Source organism: Tenrec ecaudatus, chromosome 13, assembly GCF_050624435.1.
Source record: "Tenrec ecaudatus isolate mTenEca1 chromosome 13, mTenEca1.hap1, whole genome shotgun sequence".
Taxonomy (NCBI): Eukaryota; Metazoa; Chordata; class Mammalia; order Afrosoricida; family Tenrecidae; genus Tenrec; species Tenrec ecaudatus.
Window position 1 is genome coordinate 115,531,416 of NC_134542.1, and position 20,691 is coordinate 115,552,106.

At 38.9% G+C, this 20,691-nt stretch overlaps 1 protein-coding gene across 1 annotated transcript in view; it reads left to right on the forward strand.

Moving 5' to 3' along the window:
* DARS1 (aspartyl-tRNA synthetase 1) overlaps positions 1-19,726 on the forward strand; it is an 83,447-nt gene extending 63,721 nt beyond the window's left edge. Inside the window, exons 11-16 of the mRNA XM_075530025.1 lie at positions 1,249-1,395; positions 2,529-2,571; positions 14,518-14,598; positions 15,830-15,941; positions 16,156-16,227; positions 19,133-19,726. Of these exons, the coding sequence (XP_075386140.1) occupies positions 1,249-1,395; positions 2,529-2,571; positions 14,518-14,598; positions 15,830-15,941; positions 16,156-16,227; positions 19,133-19,224 (547 nt within the window). The 3' untranslated portion in view covers positions 19,225-19,726. The remainder of the gene's footprint in view (positions 1-1,248; positions 1,396-2,528; positions 2,572-14,517; positions 14,599-15,829; positions 15,942-16,155; positions 16,228-19,132) is intronic.
* The last annotated feature ends 965 nt before the right edge of the window (positions 19,727-20,691 follow it).

The window sequence follows — 20,691 nt, forward strand, 5'->3', positions numbered from 1 at the left end:
TTATAATTCAAGAAAGTTTCTGAAGGCCATTTATTTCACACTTGGTCTTAGCCAAAAGACAAAAAAGTGATGAAGCCTGTTAATTTTAGTATTAGTAGCTCTTCAATTTAACATTGGAGTATGAATTTTCCACTTCGGTTTTTATAACAACAAACCAAGGATGGCTTGGGCCCTTGGGATTAATCAGATCTCTAACTTATAGCAAGTCAGACACCATGATCACATGGCCAATGTAAGGTGGCCGTTGGAAAATAAAAGTCTTCTTTGGGTACCTGCCTGTGTCATTTGTCATTTGGGTTACCTGTCTTGTATCATGTCTCTCTCATTTGTCATGAATACTTACCTCTCATATAAGAAAAATATATGAAATATTGATAGATTGCTTGTATTGTCATTGATTGCCTTTAATGGAGGTTAATATCCAAAGAAAAACAATTTAAAAATCAATCTTTGGGGTCCTCTTGGCCCTTCTAGTATCAAAATTTTAACAAATCAATGGCTAAGATTTATTGCCCTCATGAAAAATCATTAAGACCATTCAGGAAGTGGTAGTATTTTAACTTCTATTGTTTTCACAGAAGGTAAGTAGATATTTTTATTTCCATTAATTTTGGTCAGCGTCAAACCACATCCAGCTGCAAGGAGACTAGTATAATGAATCCCCATTTATTCTGTGCACGATTTCCGTTTCAGCTGTTAAAATGTAAGCAACTACTGATAGCAACTATAGATAGTTGAACAGGAACACACTTTTTAAATCACAATAAAATATCGTCTACAGCAGAAACTCAGTTCTGCAGCAAATACTTGTCTTTGGACCTACTGTGTGTGGGAGGGAGGGTACTGTCCTATGGGGTGATCAAATGGGAAAGACACTGACACAGGTTTACAGTATGATGAGAAGTCGGTATTGCTTTGTTCTTCCCTGGTGAGAGGAGTGCTAGGCGAGGAAAAGTCCGATTCTATTGCCCTGTAAAATATACAGGTTATGTTTCTGTTAGCTGACATGAATTAGAGAGTTTTAAATGTGTAATTTCTACTGTGGTGACAAATGTGAGACTGAAAAATCATGTTAATATTTTAAGTATTTAAATGTCATTTGTTAACTTAAATAATTTGCTGATAATACTTTTCCTGGTGTTCACACTGATTCAAAGAATTTGGTTTTTTTATTGCTACAGTGTCCTCTAGTGGGGGAAACATTTATCTCACTTGCTTTTATTAACTAATAAATCACTATTCAAACAGGTTTCAGGTTGAAATTCAAACAGTGAATAAGCAGTTCCCATGTGAACCATTCAAATTCTTGGAGCCAACTCTAAGATTAGAATATTGCGAAGCATTGGCTATGCTGAGGGGAGCTGGCATTGAAATGGGGGATGAAGAGGACCTGAGGTTTGTCTTTGGGGTTTTTAAAAGGCTATTAATTAATTTGAAGGTGTGAAAGGATAAACAGTGGGTGAATGATACTTTGTTTTGATCTTCACTCAGATGATAAACTTACATTTTACTAACTTTGGGATACAGGGTGATGCTTTCGCTGTTTGACGTGTAATCAGAAGTAAAATAGTATTGTGTTTAATGTAGCTTAAACCTGATCATACTTACAGATACTTTTATTTCCCTTTTCCCTTTCTCATCTAATACTACAACTCCTTAAAGAGTATCGGAAGGTGGGGGAGCACTAGAACTGATTGTGATGATGTCTGGTCAACTCTTTTTAAAAGTGATTTAACCATAAAACGAGTATAAGAACATTTAACTGTGATTTCGCCACCTACGATCTTACTTTTATTTCCAAATCCATGGTATTAGAGAATACAGATAGCTGTCTAAATCACTGGCCAGTACTGGGGCACAAAGCTGTTAAGATTTTTTTTTTAATTGTAACAATGACTATTCTTTATTTATTCTATGAGGGTCTTCAGAAAGTTCATGGTAGAATGTCATTAAAAGACAATGAGATTTTTCTACAAACTTTTGGAAGGTGCTTCCTTACAGGGATGTAGTATCTAAATCCAAATCACACAACTGATCATTTTGAAATAGAAAGTGTGTAGTTCAGTAGGGTTGAAAATCACCATCTACTTGCGTTTTGTGCAAGCGCTGCAGTTAAAGCGTAGGGCATTGCAGCGGTACCCAGGGGGAGAGAATGATTGCTGCGCTTCAAGGTTTTCTTGAAAACATTTTATTCAAAAGTCTTAACTTTTAGTAATTTATTGTACGTTTCACAAATATAGCAATATGATCCAAGCATTCCCTTTATTGCTAGGTGACATTTGATAATGCAAACTATAAATTCTACAATTGCTTTGAAGTCAAGCTACACTTTGAAGTATTCTAGAAATTGTTCTTCAATGCAAAGACTTAACTCTTGACTATAGAAATTCAGTATGCTTAAACAAACACGTTTACATATCAGGGTTTCAGTAGTTATTGTCCTTTTAAAAGACAAAGGAGATGTTTAAGGCTGTGTTTTTAAATTACTGTTTGATCTTGAAAGACCTCATCTTTTGGTTCTCTTCCAGTACACCGAATGAAAAACTGTTGGGTCGTTTAGTAAAAGAAAAGGTAAGGCTCTTTTGTACACATTGAATTAGTCAAAATCTGAAATGCATTAGGTACTGAAAATAGCAGTGCCCAAAGCAGCTTCCCGGCATGGACGTTTTTTAAAAGCTAGAAGGTGGTGGTGCTGTTTCGCTTTTTAGGGGTGGGGAAGGCAGGCAGCAGGAACACGAAGAGCTTCCTGGAAGACTGGGAAATATTCACACAGGCCCTGCCCGACATAGATTGAGCTGTGTTGCCCTAGGCTGTCTCTAAAAGTGATGGGATCTGGTAACAGGCATCAGAAGAACCCAAAACAGCCAACCAAACAAGAAAAGCCATCTTTTTGAGAACGAAAGGGCTGGAGCAGAGACTCAAAACCCATCTGTAGACAAGGGGACATCCCCTCACAGAAGGGTCACAGGGAAGGGGTGGGGCAACCAGAGTGCAGTATAGCACAGTATTTCTCTGGTTCCTTGGGGCTTCCTCATTTCCCCCCCCCCCCCTATCATGACCCCCGGCCTGCCTTTCACTGCTGGCTAGACCAGAGCACATACACAGGTGCAGATAAGAGATAAGAGCTCTTACACATGGAATCCAGGAACTGGAATGGGAGTAGGGATACCAGGAAGATAAGGGGAAGGTGGGAAGAGGGGAGGAAGGGAGAACCAATTGCAGTGCTCTACACATAACCACGCCACACCCCCAGGGCTACTATAACAACAGAAACCATGGGGGGTGGGAGACAATGGGATCAGTGTAAGATATGAAAATAATAATAATTTCTAATTTATCAAGGGGCCATGAGGGTGGGAGGTGGGAAGGCAGGGAAAGAGCTGACACCAAGGGGGCAAGTAGAAAGTAACTGTTTAGAAAATATTATGCTTGATACAATTGATGTATGGATTGTTATAAGAGCTGGAAAAGCCCCCAATAAAATGATCTTTTAGTTTAAAAACTAAAATAACAAGATTGTGGATATTTATCCTGAAAAATAAAATAGAAGTGATTCCTAGTTCAAATTAGCTAAAAGGGACCTCAAAATGATTTGAAACTATAATTGTCTCTCCTAAGAAGCCTGAAGGAGGAAAGAATGCACTTCTTTTCTTTCCTAGGTGAAAACTACTTCCCATTCCAATTCCTTAAACTCAGAATATAACAAAAACAAATTTGCTGTGGTCTTTAGCAATTGTGTAAAGAAAACATTGCCTGAGCTCCTCCTGCTGGCTGCACGCAAAACTTCAAAACTGACTGAGCATAGCTTTAAAGCCTGTTAAATCTAATCACTAGGTTTAGAAAAAAGTGTTTAACAGCAAAAAGTTGATATGTTATTCATTTATTTTGAATTAAATCTTGGTAATATCAGATTCTTTTTTTTGTTTTTTTAATCATTTTATTAGGAGCTCATGCAACCCTTATCAAAATCCATACATACACCAGTTGTATAAAGTACATTACTACATTCGTTACCCTCATCATTCTCAAAACATTTGCTCTTCACGTAAGCCCTTGGCATCAGCTCCTCATTTTTCCCCCTCCCTCTCCGCTGCCCCCTCCCTCATGAAACCCTGATCATTTATAAATTATTATTTTGTCATATCTTACACTGTCCGATGTCTCCCACACCCTCTTCTCTGCTGTCCATCCCCCAGGGAGGAGGTTGTATGTAGATCCTTGGAATCGGTTCCCCCTTGTTACCCCACACTCCCAGTATTGCCATTCACACCACTGGTCGTGAAGGGATCATCCTCCCTGGATTCCCTGTTTCCAGTTCCTATGTGTACCAATGTGCATCCTCTGGTCTAGCCGTATTTGTAAGGTAGAATTGGGATCATGATAGTGGGGGAGGGGTGGCATTTAGGAACTAGAGGAAAGTTGTATGTTTCATCCTTGCTACACGGCACCCTGACCGGCTCATCCCTTCCCCGTAACCCTTCTGTAAGGGGATGTCCAGTTGCCTACACATGGGTTTTGGGTCCCCACTCTGCACTCCCCTCCCCCTCATTCACAATGATAGGATTTTTTTGTTCTTTGATGCCTGATACCCGATCCCTTCTACACCTCGTGATCACACAGGCTGGTGTACTGCTTCCATGTGGGCTTTGTTTCTTCTGAGCTAGATGGCCAATTATTTACCTTCAAGCCTTTAAAACCCTAGACTATATATCTTTTGATAGCTGGTCTCCATCAGCTTTCTTCACCACATTTTCTTATGCACCCACTTTGTCTTTAGCGATCATGTCAGGAAGGTGAGCATCATGGAATGCCAGTGTAATAGAACAAAGTATTCTTCCATTGAGGGAATACTTGAGTTGAGGACCAATGTTCACCTGCTACCTAAATACTAAATCTATAAATATATGCACATAAATCTATTTCCCCATCCTCGTATCTAAATATATTTTCATATGTACATGCCTTTATTTAGACTTCTATACATGCCCTTTGCCTTTTAGCTCTTTCCTCTATTTTCTTCCTGTCCCACTATCATGCTTAGCCTTCATTTGGGTTACAGTAATTCTTCTCGGTTACATTACTCTTGATCAATCCCTGCCGGGCCTCCTACACCTTCCTTACCACAGATTTGGATCACTTGTTCCCTTGTCCCTGGGTTTGTTAACACCACTTCCTTTACCCCCTCCCATGTCCCCCCGGAACTGTCAGTCCCATTGTTTTCTCATCCAGATTGTTCATCCAGCCTATCTTATCTAGACAGACCTGTGGAGATAATAACATGCACAAAAACAAGACAGAGGAAAACCAAGCTACAAAAGAAAACAAAAAAACAACTAAAAGCCAATGACAAATAAAACCAAAACAACACAATAACAAAAAAGAAAAGCTTGTAGTTAGTTCAAGGACTGCTTGTTGGCCTTTGGGAGTGTTTCAGTCAAGTCTGATGGGGTGCCAAGCCCTGGGCACAAAGTCTATTTTTGGTATTCCCTGGAAACTTCATTGCTCTGTTCCCCTTGCTGCTCTGTTGCACGCTCTTAGTATTTTGCCTCGGTGTGGTGTGATCAGATCAGGCGCAATTCCCACACTGTGTCTCCTGTGATATCTTCTCTAGGCTCAGTGTTGTCCTCAGTGGGGGATGTCGTGTCTCAGAGTGGGGCCAGCCATATGGTCTTCTGTGTGGATTGGCTGCTCTGAGCAGGAATATCGTCTTAAAGGCTTGGTGGGTCAGGATGTGTTCCACTCTCTCTTCCTCCCCCTTTCATTTGCTCCCGTGTGATCTGATCAGATATGTCCCTCTCCCTGAGCTGCAGCTTCAGTACTGTTCTCTGAAATAAATTCTTCTGGGGGAAGAGGCAGCTGTCCATGTAGTTGGAATTGGGGTCATCCCCTCAGACCTCTCCACTGGTTCCCTACTCCATGCTGGCATGTTGCATTTACATCTTGGAGCACCTGGTTGAAGTCTGCTCCCACATTCCCTGTGGAGATATAAACAATACCTTCCCCTTGGGTGGGTTAGTGCCCAGTTTCCCTGCTACCTATGTCTTTTTTCTTTTTTACCTTTCCCCCCTCCCCCACCTTTAGTTGGCTACCATATGAATCCCTGGATTTGGTCTGGCCCCTCTGATGCTACCTGGTCTTCACCCCAGGAATGTTTATATGCAGTAAATTTTTCCCTATGCCCCTTTTGATTTTTTTTTTTAAGCTTAGCTCAGCAGACTCGTGTTGTACTTGTCCTTTTGTGCTTGGCTTACTTCGCATGATTTCCTCCAGTTCTTCCCATGTGGCGATATGCTTCATGCATTCATTCACTACTTTTTAGCGATGGGTAGTGCTCCATTGTATGTATATACCACAGTTTCTTAATCCACTCGACAATTGATAGAAATTTAGGTTGTTTCCAACTCCTTGCAATTGTGAACTGTGCCGCAATGAACATTGGAGCACAGATATCTGACCATGGTTTGTGTATTGCCTCTTCTGGGTATATGCCCAGGAGGGGGATCGCTGGGTTGTATGGTAGCTCAATTTCCATCTGATTTAGAAATTGCCAGATCGATTTTCATAGTGGCTGTTACATGCTTACAGGTCCACCAGCAGTGGATGAAAGTTCCTGTCTCCCCACAGCCCCTCCAACACTTGTCGCTTTCCAATTTTTTCAATTGGGCTATCTTTGAGGGTGTTAGGTCGTATCTCATTGTTGTTTTAATTTGCATTTCTCTTATGGCTAAAGATCGAGAACATTTTCTCATATGTTTATTGGCCATTCGGATTTCTGCCCCTCTGAAACTTCTGTTCAGGTCCTTTGCCCACCTCCTCAGTGGGTATTTAGTCTTTTTGGAAGCTAACAGAGTATTGTAAATTTTAGTAATAAGGCCTTTGTCTGATGTGTCATTGCTAAAGATGTTTTCCCAGTACATGGACTCTCTTATTACTCTCTTGGTGAATTCTTATCGATATACACAGATGTTTTATCTTCAGTATATCCCACTTGTCAATTTGCCTCCTCTGTGTTTGTGTCCTTCCCTATTTCTGATAGCCTGTGTATTCCCTGTGCCAAAGTTCTCAAGTTGGTCCCAATTCCCTCATTGATGGCCCTAATAGCTTGGACCATCTTGTCTGTGATCCACCTTGAGTTTATTCTTGTGCATGGAGTAAGGTAAGAGCCTTGCTTCATTTTTCTGCAGGTAGATATCCATTTTTTCCAGCGCCACTTGTTGAAGAGGACATCTGCTTCCCATTGGATCTTATTTTGGTGTTTATTAAAGATCAGTTGTCTGTGTGCAGATGATTTTATTTCTGGGTTTTCAGTTCTTTTTCATTGGTCTGAGTAACTGTCATTATACCAATACCATGCAGTTTTGACAACTGTGGCTGTATAATTAGTGCTAAAGTCAGGTAAAGCAAGCCCTCCCACTGTGTCCTTCTTCTTGAGTTCTCTGCTATTTCTGGGCTTCTTCCCTCTCCATATGAAGTTGGTAATCAGTTTTTCCATTTCTTTGAAGAAAGATGAGGGTAATTGTATCGGGATTGCATGAAACTTATATAGTGCCTTGGACAGAACTGACATGTTTACCATATTGAGCCTTCCAATCCACAAGCATGGGATATTCTTTCAGTTGTTGAGGTCACTCTTGGTTTCTTGTAATAGTGTTCTGTAGTTTTCCTCATATAGGTCTTTTGTTCTTTTAGTCAGGTATATCCGTAGATATTTCAATTTGCACTTGACTATTGTGAAGGGTGCCACCTTTTCGATCTCCTTTTCTGTGGTCTTATCCGATGTGTATAGCAGTCCAACAGACTTCTGTTTGTTAATCTTGTATCATGCCACTCTGCCAAACACGTCTATTACTTCGAATACTCCCCTTTGTGGAGCTTTTGGGGTTTTCCATATATAAATTTATATCATCTGAAAATAACGATAGTTTCAGCTCTTCCTCCCCCAGACGAATACCTTTGATGTCTTTTCTTTGCCTTCTACTGTTAGCTAAAACCTCCAATATGATGTTACATAAGAGTGGGACAAGGGCATCCTTGTCTGGTCCCCTTTTTCAGTGGGATTGTGTTCATCTTTTCTCCATTGACTACTACATTGCTGTTGGCTTTTCATATATAGCTGGTATTGTCTTGAGGAATTTTCCTTCCATTCCTATCTTCTCAAGTGTCTTAAACAGGAATTGGTGTTGGATGTTGTCGGTTGCTTTTTCTGCATCTATCAACATTATCATATGGTTCTTATAGTTTTTCATGTCAATGCTGCGAATGATACTAATGGTCTTTCGTATGTTGAACTATCCCTGCATCCCTGGTATGAATCCCATTTGGTAAAGGTGAATTATTTATGTTACATACTTTTGTATTCTATTGGCCAGTATTTTGTTAAACATTTTTGCACTGATATTCATCAGAGATATTGGTCTGTAGTTTTTGTGGGATGCTTGCCAGGTTTTGGTATCCGAGTTATACTAGCTTCATAGAAGGAGTTCTGCAGTTTGCCATCTTTTTCTGTCTTCTGGAAGAGTCTGTGTAGGATTGGTGTTAGTTCTTCCCTAAATGCTTGGTAGAATTCTGTGAAGCCATCTGGTCCAGGGGATTTTTTTTGTTGGTAATCCCTTGATAACCTTGTCTATGTCTTATATTTCTATGGGTCAGTTGAGATTCTTGACATCCTTTGGGGATAGTCTAGGGAGGAATTGTTTTCCAAGAATTTGTCCATGTCTTCCAAGTTGTTCAATTTATTGGAGTACAATCCTTCGTAGTACTGTGTAATTGTCCTTTTGATTTCATTAGCGTCTGTTGTAATGTCCCCTCTTTCATCCCTCATTCTTGCTATTGAAATTTGTTCCCTCCTTTCTTTGGTTAGGTTTGCCAGCGGTCTGTTGATTCAGTTTATCCTTTCAAAGAACCAACTTTTAGCAGCATTAATTTTTCATAGTTTTCTTATTTTCCCTCCTGAATCTCAGCCCTGATATTAATTACCGTATATACTTGTGTTAAGCTGAGTTTTTCAGCACAAAAAAATGTGCTGAAAAACTGGGGTTTAGCTTATACATGGGTCAGTGGTACCCTAGCGAAGGTGTAACATCTCGCGGGTGATTGCCGTTCCACCGCTGTTCATTCAAAGCCCCTCTGACACTGTAGGGCTTTGAATGTTTGTTTACTCACATCTAACCAATCAGAACCATCCTATGACGTGGACAGCTCCAATTCACAGACACACCCGTAGTGATTCACCCATGCTGGCAGCTGAACTGATAAGGATGTGTCTGGCTGCGCTCTGTCTCTCCCCTCTGGTCTCTGTGTTACTTCACATCCTGCATTTCCCAGCCTAGGCTTATATTCGAGTTAATCAGTTTTTCTGGTTACCCAGGTAATAATTAGGTACCTCAGCTTATATTCGGGTTGGCTTATATTCGAGTATATACGGTATTTCTTCTCTTTTGCTATTAGTAGGATTGTCCTGCTGACTCTGCTTTAGTTATTATAAATTTTGTGCTAGCATATGAATCATGAGCCTTTCTTCATTTTTCAGGTGTGCATGTATTGCTATGAACCTTCCTCTGATAACTGCTTTGCTGTGTCCCATAAGTTTTGGTACATGGTGTTCTTGTTCTCGTTGGTTTCTAGAAATTTCCTAATTTCATCTCTGTTCTGTGCCAGTACGTGCCCCTTTTGCAATAGAGCGTTATTCATCCTCCAATTGTTTGGGCTTGTTTTCTTTGTCTTCCTTTTGTTGATTTCCTGCCTTATGGCACAGTGGTCAGAGAGAGATCTGTATGATATCAATGTGCTTAAATTCATGTAGATTGGCTGTATGTCCCAGCATGTGGTCTATGTTCGAATATGTGCCATGTAGGCTTGAAAAGAATGTAAATATTTTTGTATTTGGATGAAAAGCTCTGTAATTGTGGTGTTTAGATCTCTAGCCTCCTTGTTGAGTTTCTTTCCCTATGATCTATATTTCTTAGACAGTGGTGTATTGAAGTTACCCATTATAATTATTGAGGCTATGATTTCTTTTTTCATCTTTTGGAGTGTTTGTTGACGTATTCAGCGGGTCTCTCATTCAGGGAATTTATATTTACAATGCTTAATGGTTCTTTGTCTACTGTTCCCTTGAGCTTTATATCGTGTCCCTCTATCTTTCTATGGTTTTCACTTTGAGGTCAATTTAATCCAAGAGTAGGATTGCAACCTCTGCTTATTTTGGATCGCTGTTTGTTGCTATGCCTTACTCCAGCCTTTGATTCACAGCCTATTTTTGTCTGTAACCCTGAGATGTGTATCTGGTAGACAGCAGATTGATGTCTTCTTGTGTTTTCCAAGCCAGTGTGATGTCATCTTATACCTTTTGTGTTGGGTGTTTTCCTACCTTCCTTTCTTATTAGTGTGTTGTGCATGTATGTGTGTGGGTGGATAGTTTTCGACTTCTTGCCATCCCTAAGAAAATGCAATCTTGGAATCTGTTTTCTCTTTGTTGCCCTCTGGGTGAGGTTGTTCTGGGTGGCGGTTTCTTATTTATGCTTGGTGAGTGTTGTTCTTCTGCCCTTACTGGGTCAGCAAGGATCTTTTGTAGGGCTGGGTTTCTTCTAAGGTATTCTTTGAGTTTTACCTTGTCTGGGAAGACTCTTCTCCATCTATCTTGATTGATAATTTGGCTAGGTAGAGGATTCTTTGGTTTGTGTTGTTTTCTTTCAATTTTTGCAATATGTTTCTCACTCTCTCCTCTTCTTCATAGTTTCTCTGATAGGTCTGAGCATATTCTTATTTGGGAACCTTTATATATGATTGCTTGTTTTTCCTAGCTGCTATCATGATTTTCTCCTTTTCCTCAAAATTGGATAGTTTAACTATTATGTGCCTTAGTGACTTCTTGGGATTCAGTCTAGCTGGTGTTCTTTCAACCTCCTAAATGGTTGCCTGGTTCTCAATCATTAAGCTGGGGAAGTTTTCCTCCAATAATTCCCTCACTATTGTTGCAGATGACTTCTTTGTTGTGTCTTCCTCTGGTAATCCAATAATTCTAATGCTGGTTTTCTTCATAGCATCACACATAGCTCTTAGATTATCTTCAGCTTCTCTGATGATCATATTAGATTTTTGTTCGCGTTGGTTAAAGTCTACTTGACTGTCCTCAAAGTCACTGGTGCAGTTCTCTGCTTCCTCCAGTCAATTTCTCAAGGTCCGTGAGTCTGCTGCTGGTTTTTTGTTATCTCCTCCCTAAGCTCTTGTATTTCCCTTTGGTGTATGGACTTTAATCTCCTCTATCATTTCATCCTTTTTCTGTATTGTTTGCCTCATATTCTATATGACTCCAAGGAGCTTTCTCAAAATTTCTTTATGTGGCAGCTGAATGTCTGTTTCTTCTATGCATGGCATTAAGTTTAGGACATCTTCTGCCATTGCCTTTTGTTTCTCCTGTTTTTTCGTTGAGGTCGTTGTGGCTGATGGCTGTTTGTGTGGCGTTGTTGTAGAGCAGCCAGTTGCCATTTTCCATGGAGTCGAAGAGCACTGGCTATCTCTGGGAGACTCATAGGAATGATTCTTCGAGCTCTCTACAACTAATTTCACTATGGAATTTGCCTGCCACTTTATCCTCCTGTGGTTTCACTCTCAAGGGGATTGCCCCAGAAGGTTGGTGGGTTGCTTGCTTTGGTGTAGAACACTGTGAATCGTGGAAAGAATTTCCCTGGCCATGTAGATCACTAGAAGTTTGGCAGAAGTTCCTGCAGCAGCTTGGAATGTTGACAAGTGTTGGCCGAGCTGCCTTAGGCCATGTGAGGCTCTAAGGTAGGCGGGAGGAAGTTCCTTCAGTCATGTGAGACAACAGATGAAAATAGCTCCCCTAGCCACACAAGCAGGAATTCCCTGGTAATAAATTGGGCGTATTATCCCTGGTGGAGGTTGGCTGGGCTTTCCCCAGCCTCTGGCTATGCTACACAGGGTGGAGCTCACCTAACTGGGTGGGGGGGCAGATGTAAACGCCCTAGGCTAAGGGACGGTCTGGAGATGACACTGTCTGGAGGTTGACAGTGGAGTGTGAGAGAACAGGGAAGAGAAAGAGAAGAAGAAAAAAAATTAAAACTATGCCCACTAAGACAGTGCCTGTATTTATATATAGAGAGAAACAAAAGTAACACTATAGCTGAGCCCTGATCCATCCCTGCCCTTGGGGCTGCAAGGGTTTAATCCCTGCCCTGAGGCAGCGGCAAACTGTGGCTATGTTGAGATTAAGCCCCTGTGCCAGCTCCAAATGTTCCCGGCTCCAGCTGAGACAATGATGGGGCTAAAGTCAAACCCTAGACAGCCTCCACAGAGTTAAGTCAAAAGCCCCCAGCCCCTCAAACCTTGTGGATCTGTGCCTACTTGTCTTTATGATACTCCTCCTGCGAGCCAGCAGTGTTGATTTTCCCTCTTGAGCTGATTTCTGCAGTAACTCTCCTGGCCTGATTTCTGCAGTCCTTTTGGAATGTCACATCATATTCTTTCTAACAAAACTTTTATAGTCATCTGTTAATGTTTTCTATTTCTTTCCATTGTTTCAGTGGAAAAAACTACTGAACTTTATTTAGATACTTAAATTTTTTCTTTAATTATTGGGAAAATGTAGCAGACTTTTGGGTTATGCATATTGTAAGAGGTGTCATTTCTTCTCAAAATTAATTATAGATAATAGATAAGTTTATTTAAACCCAAAGGGATTTGAATGAGTGAACAAAATATTTACAAAATGCATATCAAATATTAAGTAAGCCAGAAATAGCAAAGTGGAAAAAATTTTAAATCAAAAATGCCTTGCATAATCTATGATGGGAGAGAAATTAAATAAAGCTTACATGTCCAAAAGATAGGAAAACAAATTTTGCACTCTAAATACTTAAAGAGCTCCTATCAATTAGGTATTAGAATAATGGCATTTTGGCAGAATGCTTTAGGGTACATATATTACTTAAAACAGGAAAAGAAAAATACGAGGGGGATACCCAATAAAATCCGAATTCCCCCCCAATGCTATGTATTTAAATTTTTTAACAAAACAACCGTATCACCTTCAAAGTACTCTCCATTACACTTAATACGTTTGTCAAATCTGCAATTCCATTCTAGGAAACTTTTTTCAAACTCATCTGTTTGGATGGCTGACAGCACCTCCCTCCTTTTTTTCTTCACCTCTTCGCCAGCATCAAATCTCTGTCCTTTCACATCCCTCTGCATTTGTGGAAACAAAAAGAAGTCACACAAAGTGAAGTCAGGAGAGTAAGGTGTGTGGAGCAATAGAGGCATGCTGTTTTTTGTCCAAAACTGGCACACTGAGATGATTGCCTGAGCAGCTTGCATTTTTGTGGTGGCAAAATCCTGTCTGTCACAAATCAGGCCTTTTGTGACACACTGTTTTGCAATCTTTTCAGAACCTCAAAACCAGTTGTTCTCAGTTTTCCTTATCTTGCGACCCTTTAAATCAGTCCCCCATGTTGTGGTGATCTCTTAGCATAAAATTCTTTTCTTTTTTTTTTTTTTAACAATTTATTGGGGCTCATACAATTCTTTTCACAGTTCATACATATACATACATCAATTGTATAAAGCACATCTGTACAGTCTTTGCCCTAATCATTTTTTTCTCTTTTCTTCTTTTACATTTTATTAGGGACTCATACAACTCTTACCACAATCCATACATATACATACATCAATTGTATAAAGCACATCCATACATTCCCTGCCCCAATCATTCTCAAGGCATTTGCTCTCCAGCATAAAATTATTTTCATTGCTACTTCATAACTGTAATTTTGCTTCTGTTATGAATCAGGCGACCCTGTGAATGGGTCATTTGACCCCCAAAGGGTTCGCAACCCACAGTTTGAGAACCACTGCTCTAAATAGAAAGCTTGGTTAACAGTCTAACCTGTTGGAGTCAACTCCAAATGCACCACAGGTTGATCTTTTCATCCATTCTGGAAGTTGATGGCCATCCAGTACGAGGTTCGTCATCAATCGACATTTCACCTTTGTACACTTGAAGTTTTCCCATAGCACTGTCCTTGTAAGGTGTGTTCAATATTACAGGTTTCTGCTGCATTTTTCCCAAGCAGGAAACAAAATTTCACCTCCACATGCTGTTTTGAATCAGCCATCACAAAAAACAAGGTTCAAGCAAACATCTTTTATCAAAAAATTCACTGTGACCAGAATCTTCCTAGGCAGTGCTACGGAGTTCACTAATGCAGAGCGAGTTGCTGGATACTCACCTTGTGGGGGGAAATGTGTACTAAGAAAGCTCCATTCCACTCAGCATAATTCCAGTTTTGGGGGGATACCCCCTCGTAAATTATAAAAATGAAAATAGGGTATTCAAATTTTTTATAGTGTAATTGCAGTGATTTTGAAGAACAAAAAAATTTATGTATGAAAAATGCAAGAACATTAATGACCAAAGTGTTAATTGTCTTCTTGCATTATCCTTTTCTTTTAATCCTTTTTAAAAGTCTATTTTAATTGCATTTGTTCTTTTTCTAGTATGATACAGATTTTTATATTCTCGACAAGTATCCCTTGGCTGTTAGACCTTTCTATACCATGCCTGACCCAAGAGACCCTGTAAGTGATTTGGATTTAAATGATGTAAACTAAATGTAAATGTATTAGGTTGTTACTGTATAGTGGAATAATGATTTTCATTCATAATTTGCTGTTTTAATGGACTTAGTATACTATACATTCTAACTGCTTTCTGCCAATACATCACAATCCTGTTGTCAAATTTGAATGTTCTAGCAAATTTGTCCAGAAAACCTTTGTTAAAAATCATTTTCATGGGTCATTTTTCTGAAGATTTATGAGAAAAGGGGATCATGTGATTGATAAATGGCCATCCCTGATTTGTAGGCTGCATTAGCAAATCATTTGATCATTGACTTTGACTTGGGAATTGACATTCTCTCTTAGGAGTTAATAATCTGGGTGGCGTCTTGTTGCTTTACATGGTTTTCTCTTGCCACTTGCTCTTGGCTCCCTGAAAGCAGTGTGCCTTAGCATCACCTGAAGGACTATTAAAGATACATTCCTGATCTGCAAGTCTGGGGGTAGCCTCAGAATTGTGCTTCTTCTGAGTTCCCAAATAATAGCCTTCTTGCCTAGGAATCACACCTTACAAACAACAATTTTGTTGGGTAAGGGTACTGGTGGTACAGTGATCAGGTGCTCGACTGCTAACTAGAAGGTCAGGGGTTTGAACCCACTGGCCACTCTGGGAGAAAGGTGTGACTGTCGGCTTCCATAAAGACGTGCCGTCTCAGAAACCCAGTTTCTGTTAGGTTCTTTAGGGTCACTGTGAGTTGGATGACTTGACGGCCTCAGACATTTTACTAGATACGGCAGAAGAAAGCTAAAGCTGCTCTCATCAGGCACCTGATAGGAGAGAGGTTAAGCAATGGTGAATTGACTTTCAATTTACTTTCCTTTAAAAATGTTTTAAGTTTCCAAACTCTTAAAAATGTCCAACACCTGTTGATAATTTGAAGTCCAAAAATGACCCAAGAAACATCACATTGAAAACATTTCAGATGATAAAGTGAACTAAAGATTTGACGCTACTTCTTAGGAGTTAGATATAATACTCTGATTTTTGTGAGTGAGTGGGGAGGACGTGAAGGCTCGTGGGAGCAAAAGAAGTCAACCCACCCTCTACTTCAATCCTACTTTATAGAACAAACCAACTTTCACCCTTGATTATGGAGAAAATGGACTTTTGCTTCATGCAAAAGAAAATTTTTCCCACCTATATGTAACTGAAGATGACAGCATTGGCTTTTGTTTATTTTTCCTGCAGAAACAGTCCAACTCTTACGATATGTTTATGAGAGGGGAAGAAATACTGTCAGGAGCTCAACGAATTCATGACCCTCAGCTGCTAACAGAGAGAGCCTTACATCATGGAATTGGTAAACAACTTAAATTTAAGAAAGTATTCTAGAAATAGCATTTATTTATTTATTTATTTCTAAGGCTTAGAAACAAGTTAATTTTTTATCATCAGTGAACAATCATTGTTTTATAGCTGTTTAAATGACAGTTATGTTTTGTTATTATTAATTTTCTTAGTGAAATTATACTTACATGTAACATGTTTTTTATTTGTTTGTTTCTTTGTTTTAGATTTAGAGAAAATTAAGGCTTACATCGATTCCTTCCGCTTTGGAGCGCCTCCTCATGCTGGTGGAGGGATTGGTAATATCTCTTTACTGTTACATCATACTCGTTTCTACCAAGATTCATGGACAGCACAATTAATTAGTTCGAACTAAATTTTTTAGTTCATATTTAGAATTCAAAAAGAAAATTTTGTATTTTATCACTGCTTACAAATCAGACCTTAAATGTTAAAAGTATAATACAAACTTGAAATATAAGAATTTTTTTAGAGGACCTGATGCCAGGTGCTTACGTGGAGAGCAAATGTTTTGAGAATGATGAGGACAATGAATGTACAAATGTGCTTTACACAATTGATGTATGTATGGATTGTGATAAGAGTTCTATGAGCCCCTAATAAAACGATTAAAGAATTTTTTTTAACAATTTATTAGGGGCTCATACAACTCTTATCACATTCCATACATATACATACATCAATTGTATAAAGCACATCCATACATTCCCTGCCCCAATCATTCTCAAAGCATCCGCTCTCCACTTAAGCCCTTTGCATCAGGTCCTCTTTTTTTTCCCCATCCCACCTCTCTCCCCGCTCCCTCATGTGCCCTTGGTAATTTATACATCGTTATTTTTAAAAAAGAATTTTTTAAAGTAAATGACTAACATGAATATTTTGTTTCCAAGGGACAAATGAACTCCCAACCTAGGTATTAAAATATTACTGTAATAAAATTCTAGCCACCCTTGTCCCAGATGGGTTTAGAAACGACTCTCTAAGAGAATGGAACCCTCTTTCTCTGCATTCTTGAGCTCATTCACAGAAGCCCAAATTGAGGCTCTCCCTTGAATTAGCTCACCTTGAACTAGTTCAAGCTTTAATTTGGGCTTCTCTACAGCACATTTTTTGTTGAAAAGTAGTATTTGTCTGACATTTAGGATCACTTCTACAGCTTATGTCGTTTAAAATGAATAAATGTTTCTTCAACTCATTTCTTAGATATCTATAACAAAAACTTGTATGAAGAATTATGGGAATGGTTTTCCTCTCTGCACTGGTACATATTTAAGACTGACCATAACCAAGAATAAGTTCTGCATATAAGCAAATTTTCTAATACAGAATCTGCAGCTAATGAGGATCAACTCAATATAGTCTAAACAAATCCAGGATTTCAAATTTGAAAGTTAGTAGGATATGCATTCCCCTCCCCTCAGGAAATCATTGTTTTCTGCCTGCCTTTTGCATAGGCAAAAAATATATATACACATACATCTGTATCTTTTTAGTATTTTTATACAAGTTGTCAGATAATACATCTGGAACCTCAGATTTCTTTCACTTAAAATTTTTGTAGCTCATTCCATATTAATACATTAAAAGCTTTTTCATGTTTTATAGCTACATAGACTAATGAAAGAGTACACATTAATCGTGATAGCCAGCTTTCTGCTAATGGACATGAGGTTGTTACCAGCCTTTTATTGTTCCAAACAATGCTATTTTGAATTATAGTTTTAATTTCAATGAAAAATTTAGAGCCAAATTTTCATATTTGGTAATGATGTATCCTGCATGCATATTTTACCAACCTGTATGATTACTTGAGGATGTAAATCTTAACCTTAATGATGAATGAGGAAGCGGGAATGGTTATAACAGTTTTGCATGCTTGTTGTAGCTACACACCAAAAAAAAAGGAAATTTCAAATTTCCATCTGTCTTTTTTAAGTTACCCTTTTTTTTCTACTTTGCCAGCGTTTGTTTACTATTCATATATGTCTTGATTCATAACATTGATTGCAATCCAACTTCCTCCCTGTGTTCACCATTTCCATTGGTCCTTTGTCTCCTATCCCTTCCTTTCTGAGGTTTATCCCTGGGCACATCCTGCCCTTTTGAACACATGCCTATTGTTGATTATTGTCAGCTGATACATCTGAAACCTCAGATTAATTACATACCTCCCTGTGTTTCCTGTGCCTGAGAGTTGAGCCACAGTTGCTGAGCGCTAAAGAGTGCCTCAGGGCCATAGCCTCAAGGCTTCCTACCAGTTTGGACCTGACCAGTGTGCATGGGTTTTGTTATGACTTGAGTTTTGTTTTGTTTTTAAGGTTGGAATTGCTTCATTGGGGTATAGGCGCCACAGGTCCCCGTATGACTTGAGCGTTGTTCCACATTTTTCCCCCATTTTATCCAAAACCTACACTTTTCAGACAGCAGTAATAGCTAGGCACCATCTAATTCATCTGGTCTCAGGTTCATGGACACTGGTGTTTGCATGGTACATTAGCGCCTTGAACTAATTGTTTCCTTGCATCTTAGGTTCTATTTTCTATCTTTAATAATTAAGTTTTGAGAAAATAAGACTTTTTAAAATCTTTAAAATTAGAAGTTGTTACTATACAAAAATTGTGACCTTGCCCTTTTTTGTGTGTGAGATGTCAGCCTTAAATTTTCATGAAATAGATCAATCAAAATGCACACAAAATGTGTCATCTAATAGTTCTGCTGTGTTTCTTGTGTGTTCCTTATCTTAATTCAGTCTCTGATACACTCACAATATTTAGCATCATAATGTGCTTTGTAGCATGTATGGTAGGAGCCACCATATTACTTGTAAGTAAAATTTGAACAACTTTCGGATACTTCCATGAATAAAGTTCCTTGGATGTTTTTACATTCTCTTACACTGATGGTCTGAGGTACTTAATTAGAATCTGGTAGCATTTGAAAATATTTTTATGAAGTGGTTTATTTTGCTTCTTATTATTTAAATCATAAATTGTATAATATCTCATTCTACCTTGATTACCTGAACTTTTTGTTGTCATTAAACTCTCCAGAATAGAAGTCAATTTCCTTACTAACAGAAAAGAATATTTTGAAGAGCAATGATGTTATTTATTTTGGTTGTTGTAAGGAAGAACCTGAGAGGTTCTTTTTTAGAAAATTCAAGATTGTTTTTATTTCCCGCAGGGTTGGAACGAGTGACGATGCTGTTTTTGGGGTTGCACAATGTCCGTCAAACCTCGATGTTCCCCCGTGATCCTAAACGACTCACTCCTTAGAGGAAGCCGTGCTGTTGTCCTTGCCAGTAATCTGCTCTCTGGGTCGGGCTGTACCTTAGACACTAACGATATGCAATAGGTTAAATGTCTTATCTAAAGTGCCACGATTATTCTTTATTAATCCAAGATAGGTTAATTCCAACTGAAGATTTTTATACTTTCAGCATGGTCAATAGGAAATACTTGAACATTTTAATTAAAAATTCATATGGTTATGTTGAAAAACCATATTCCAATACCACAGTAAATATTAACAGTTTTAAACAGTTAAACCATGTAATTTTTTTTGTAATTTTTTTTCTTTCCTATATTAAACTGGCCACAAAATTGAGGTCTTAAATTTTCAGCATTTGAACTTATTATTTCAATTATGACAGTGAAGTAACAGTTGGAGAAGTATCTAACATTTTTGTTATCATGAAAAATTAGAAAGTTTTCATACTTAGAAATATGTAAAGCAGGTAAAAATACTGGTTGGAAATCATTTAATATAATGTATTAGATTGGTATACTATAAACCTGGGTTTCAATAAAATTTCAAAGCTAACTCTATTGTGTCTTTGTGTAACATGGCAATTTATTTTTTTATCATTTTACTGGGGGCTCGTACAATTCTTATCACAATCCATACATACATACATTGTATCAAGCACACTTGTACATCTGCTGCCATCATCATTCTCAAAACATTTTCTTTCTACTTGAGCCCCTGACATCAGCACCTCATTTTTCCCCCTCCCTCCACACCCCTCACCCTTGATAACTTATAAGTTATTGTTACTTTGTCATGTCTTCCAATGTCTCCTTTTACCCACTTTTCTGTTGTCCGTCCCCCAGGGAGGGGTTTACCGCGTTTCCCCGAAAATAAGACATACTCATGAAATAAGCTGCAGCAGGATTTCTAAGCGTTTGTGCCATTTAAACCATCCCCCGAAAATAAGGCACAGTGACAGGCGGCGTGGCTCTGCAGCCGAGCGGTCACGAAAATGGGCAGCCTTCTCATGTGCCCCGGGGACTGGAGAGGTGCTGGCAGCCCCACCCTGACCCTCTTTGTATCACTGCTCCCCTTATTGCTCCTGAGGGTTTTATCTGTCCTGGCTTCCCTGTGTTTCAAGCTCTTATCTGTACAAGTATTACATGTTCTGGTCTAGTCAGGTTGGTAAGATAGAATTGGAACCATGGTAGGGTAGGGGGGAAGCATTAAAAAATGTTAGGGAAGTTGAGTGTTTCATTGGTGCTATACTACTGTACCTTGAATGACTCTTCCTGTGGCCGTTAAAGTGTATTCACATCTACAAATAGGCGGAGCAGCTTGAGACTGAAGGCGTAGGCTGGGTATTAAGAGTCTGTTTCCCATGACTTAAAAAGAGTGCAGAATGTTCTGTTTTGTTTTTAACTGCTATTTACTTAGTGCATGTCACTAAGGAGCACTCCTATGTTCCACAGCAAAAGAAATTTCTGTGTAAG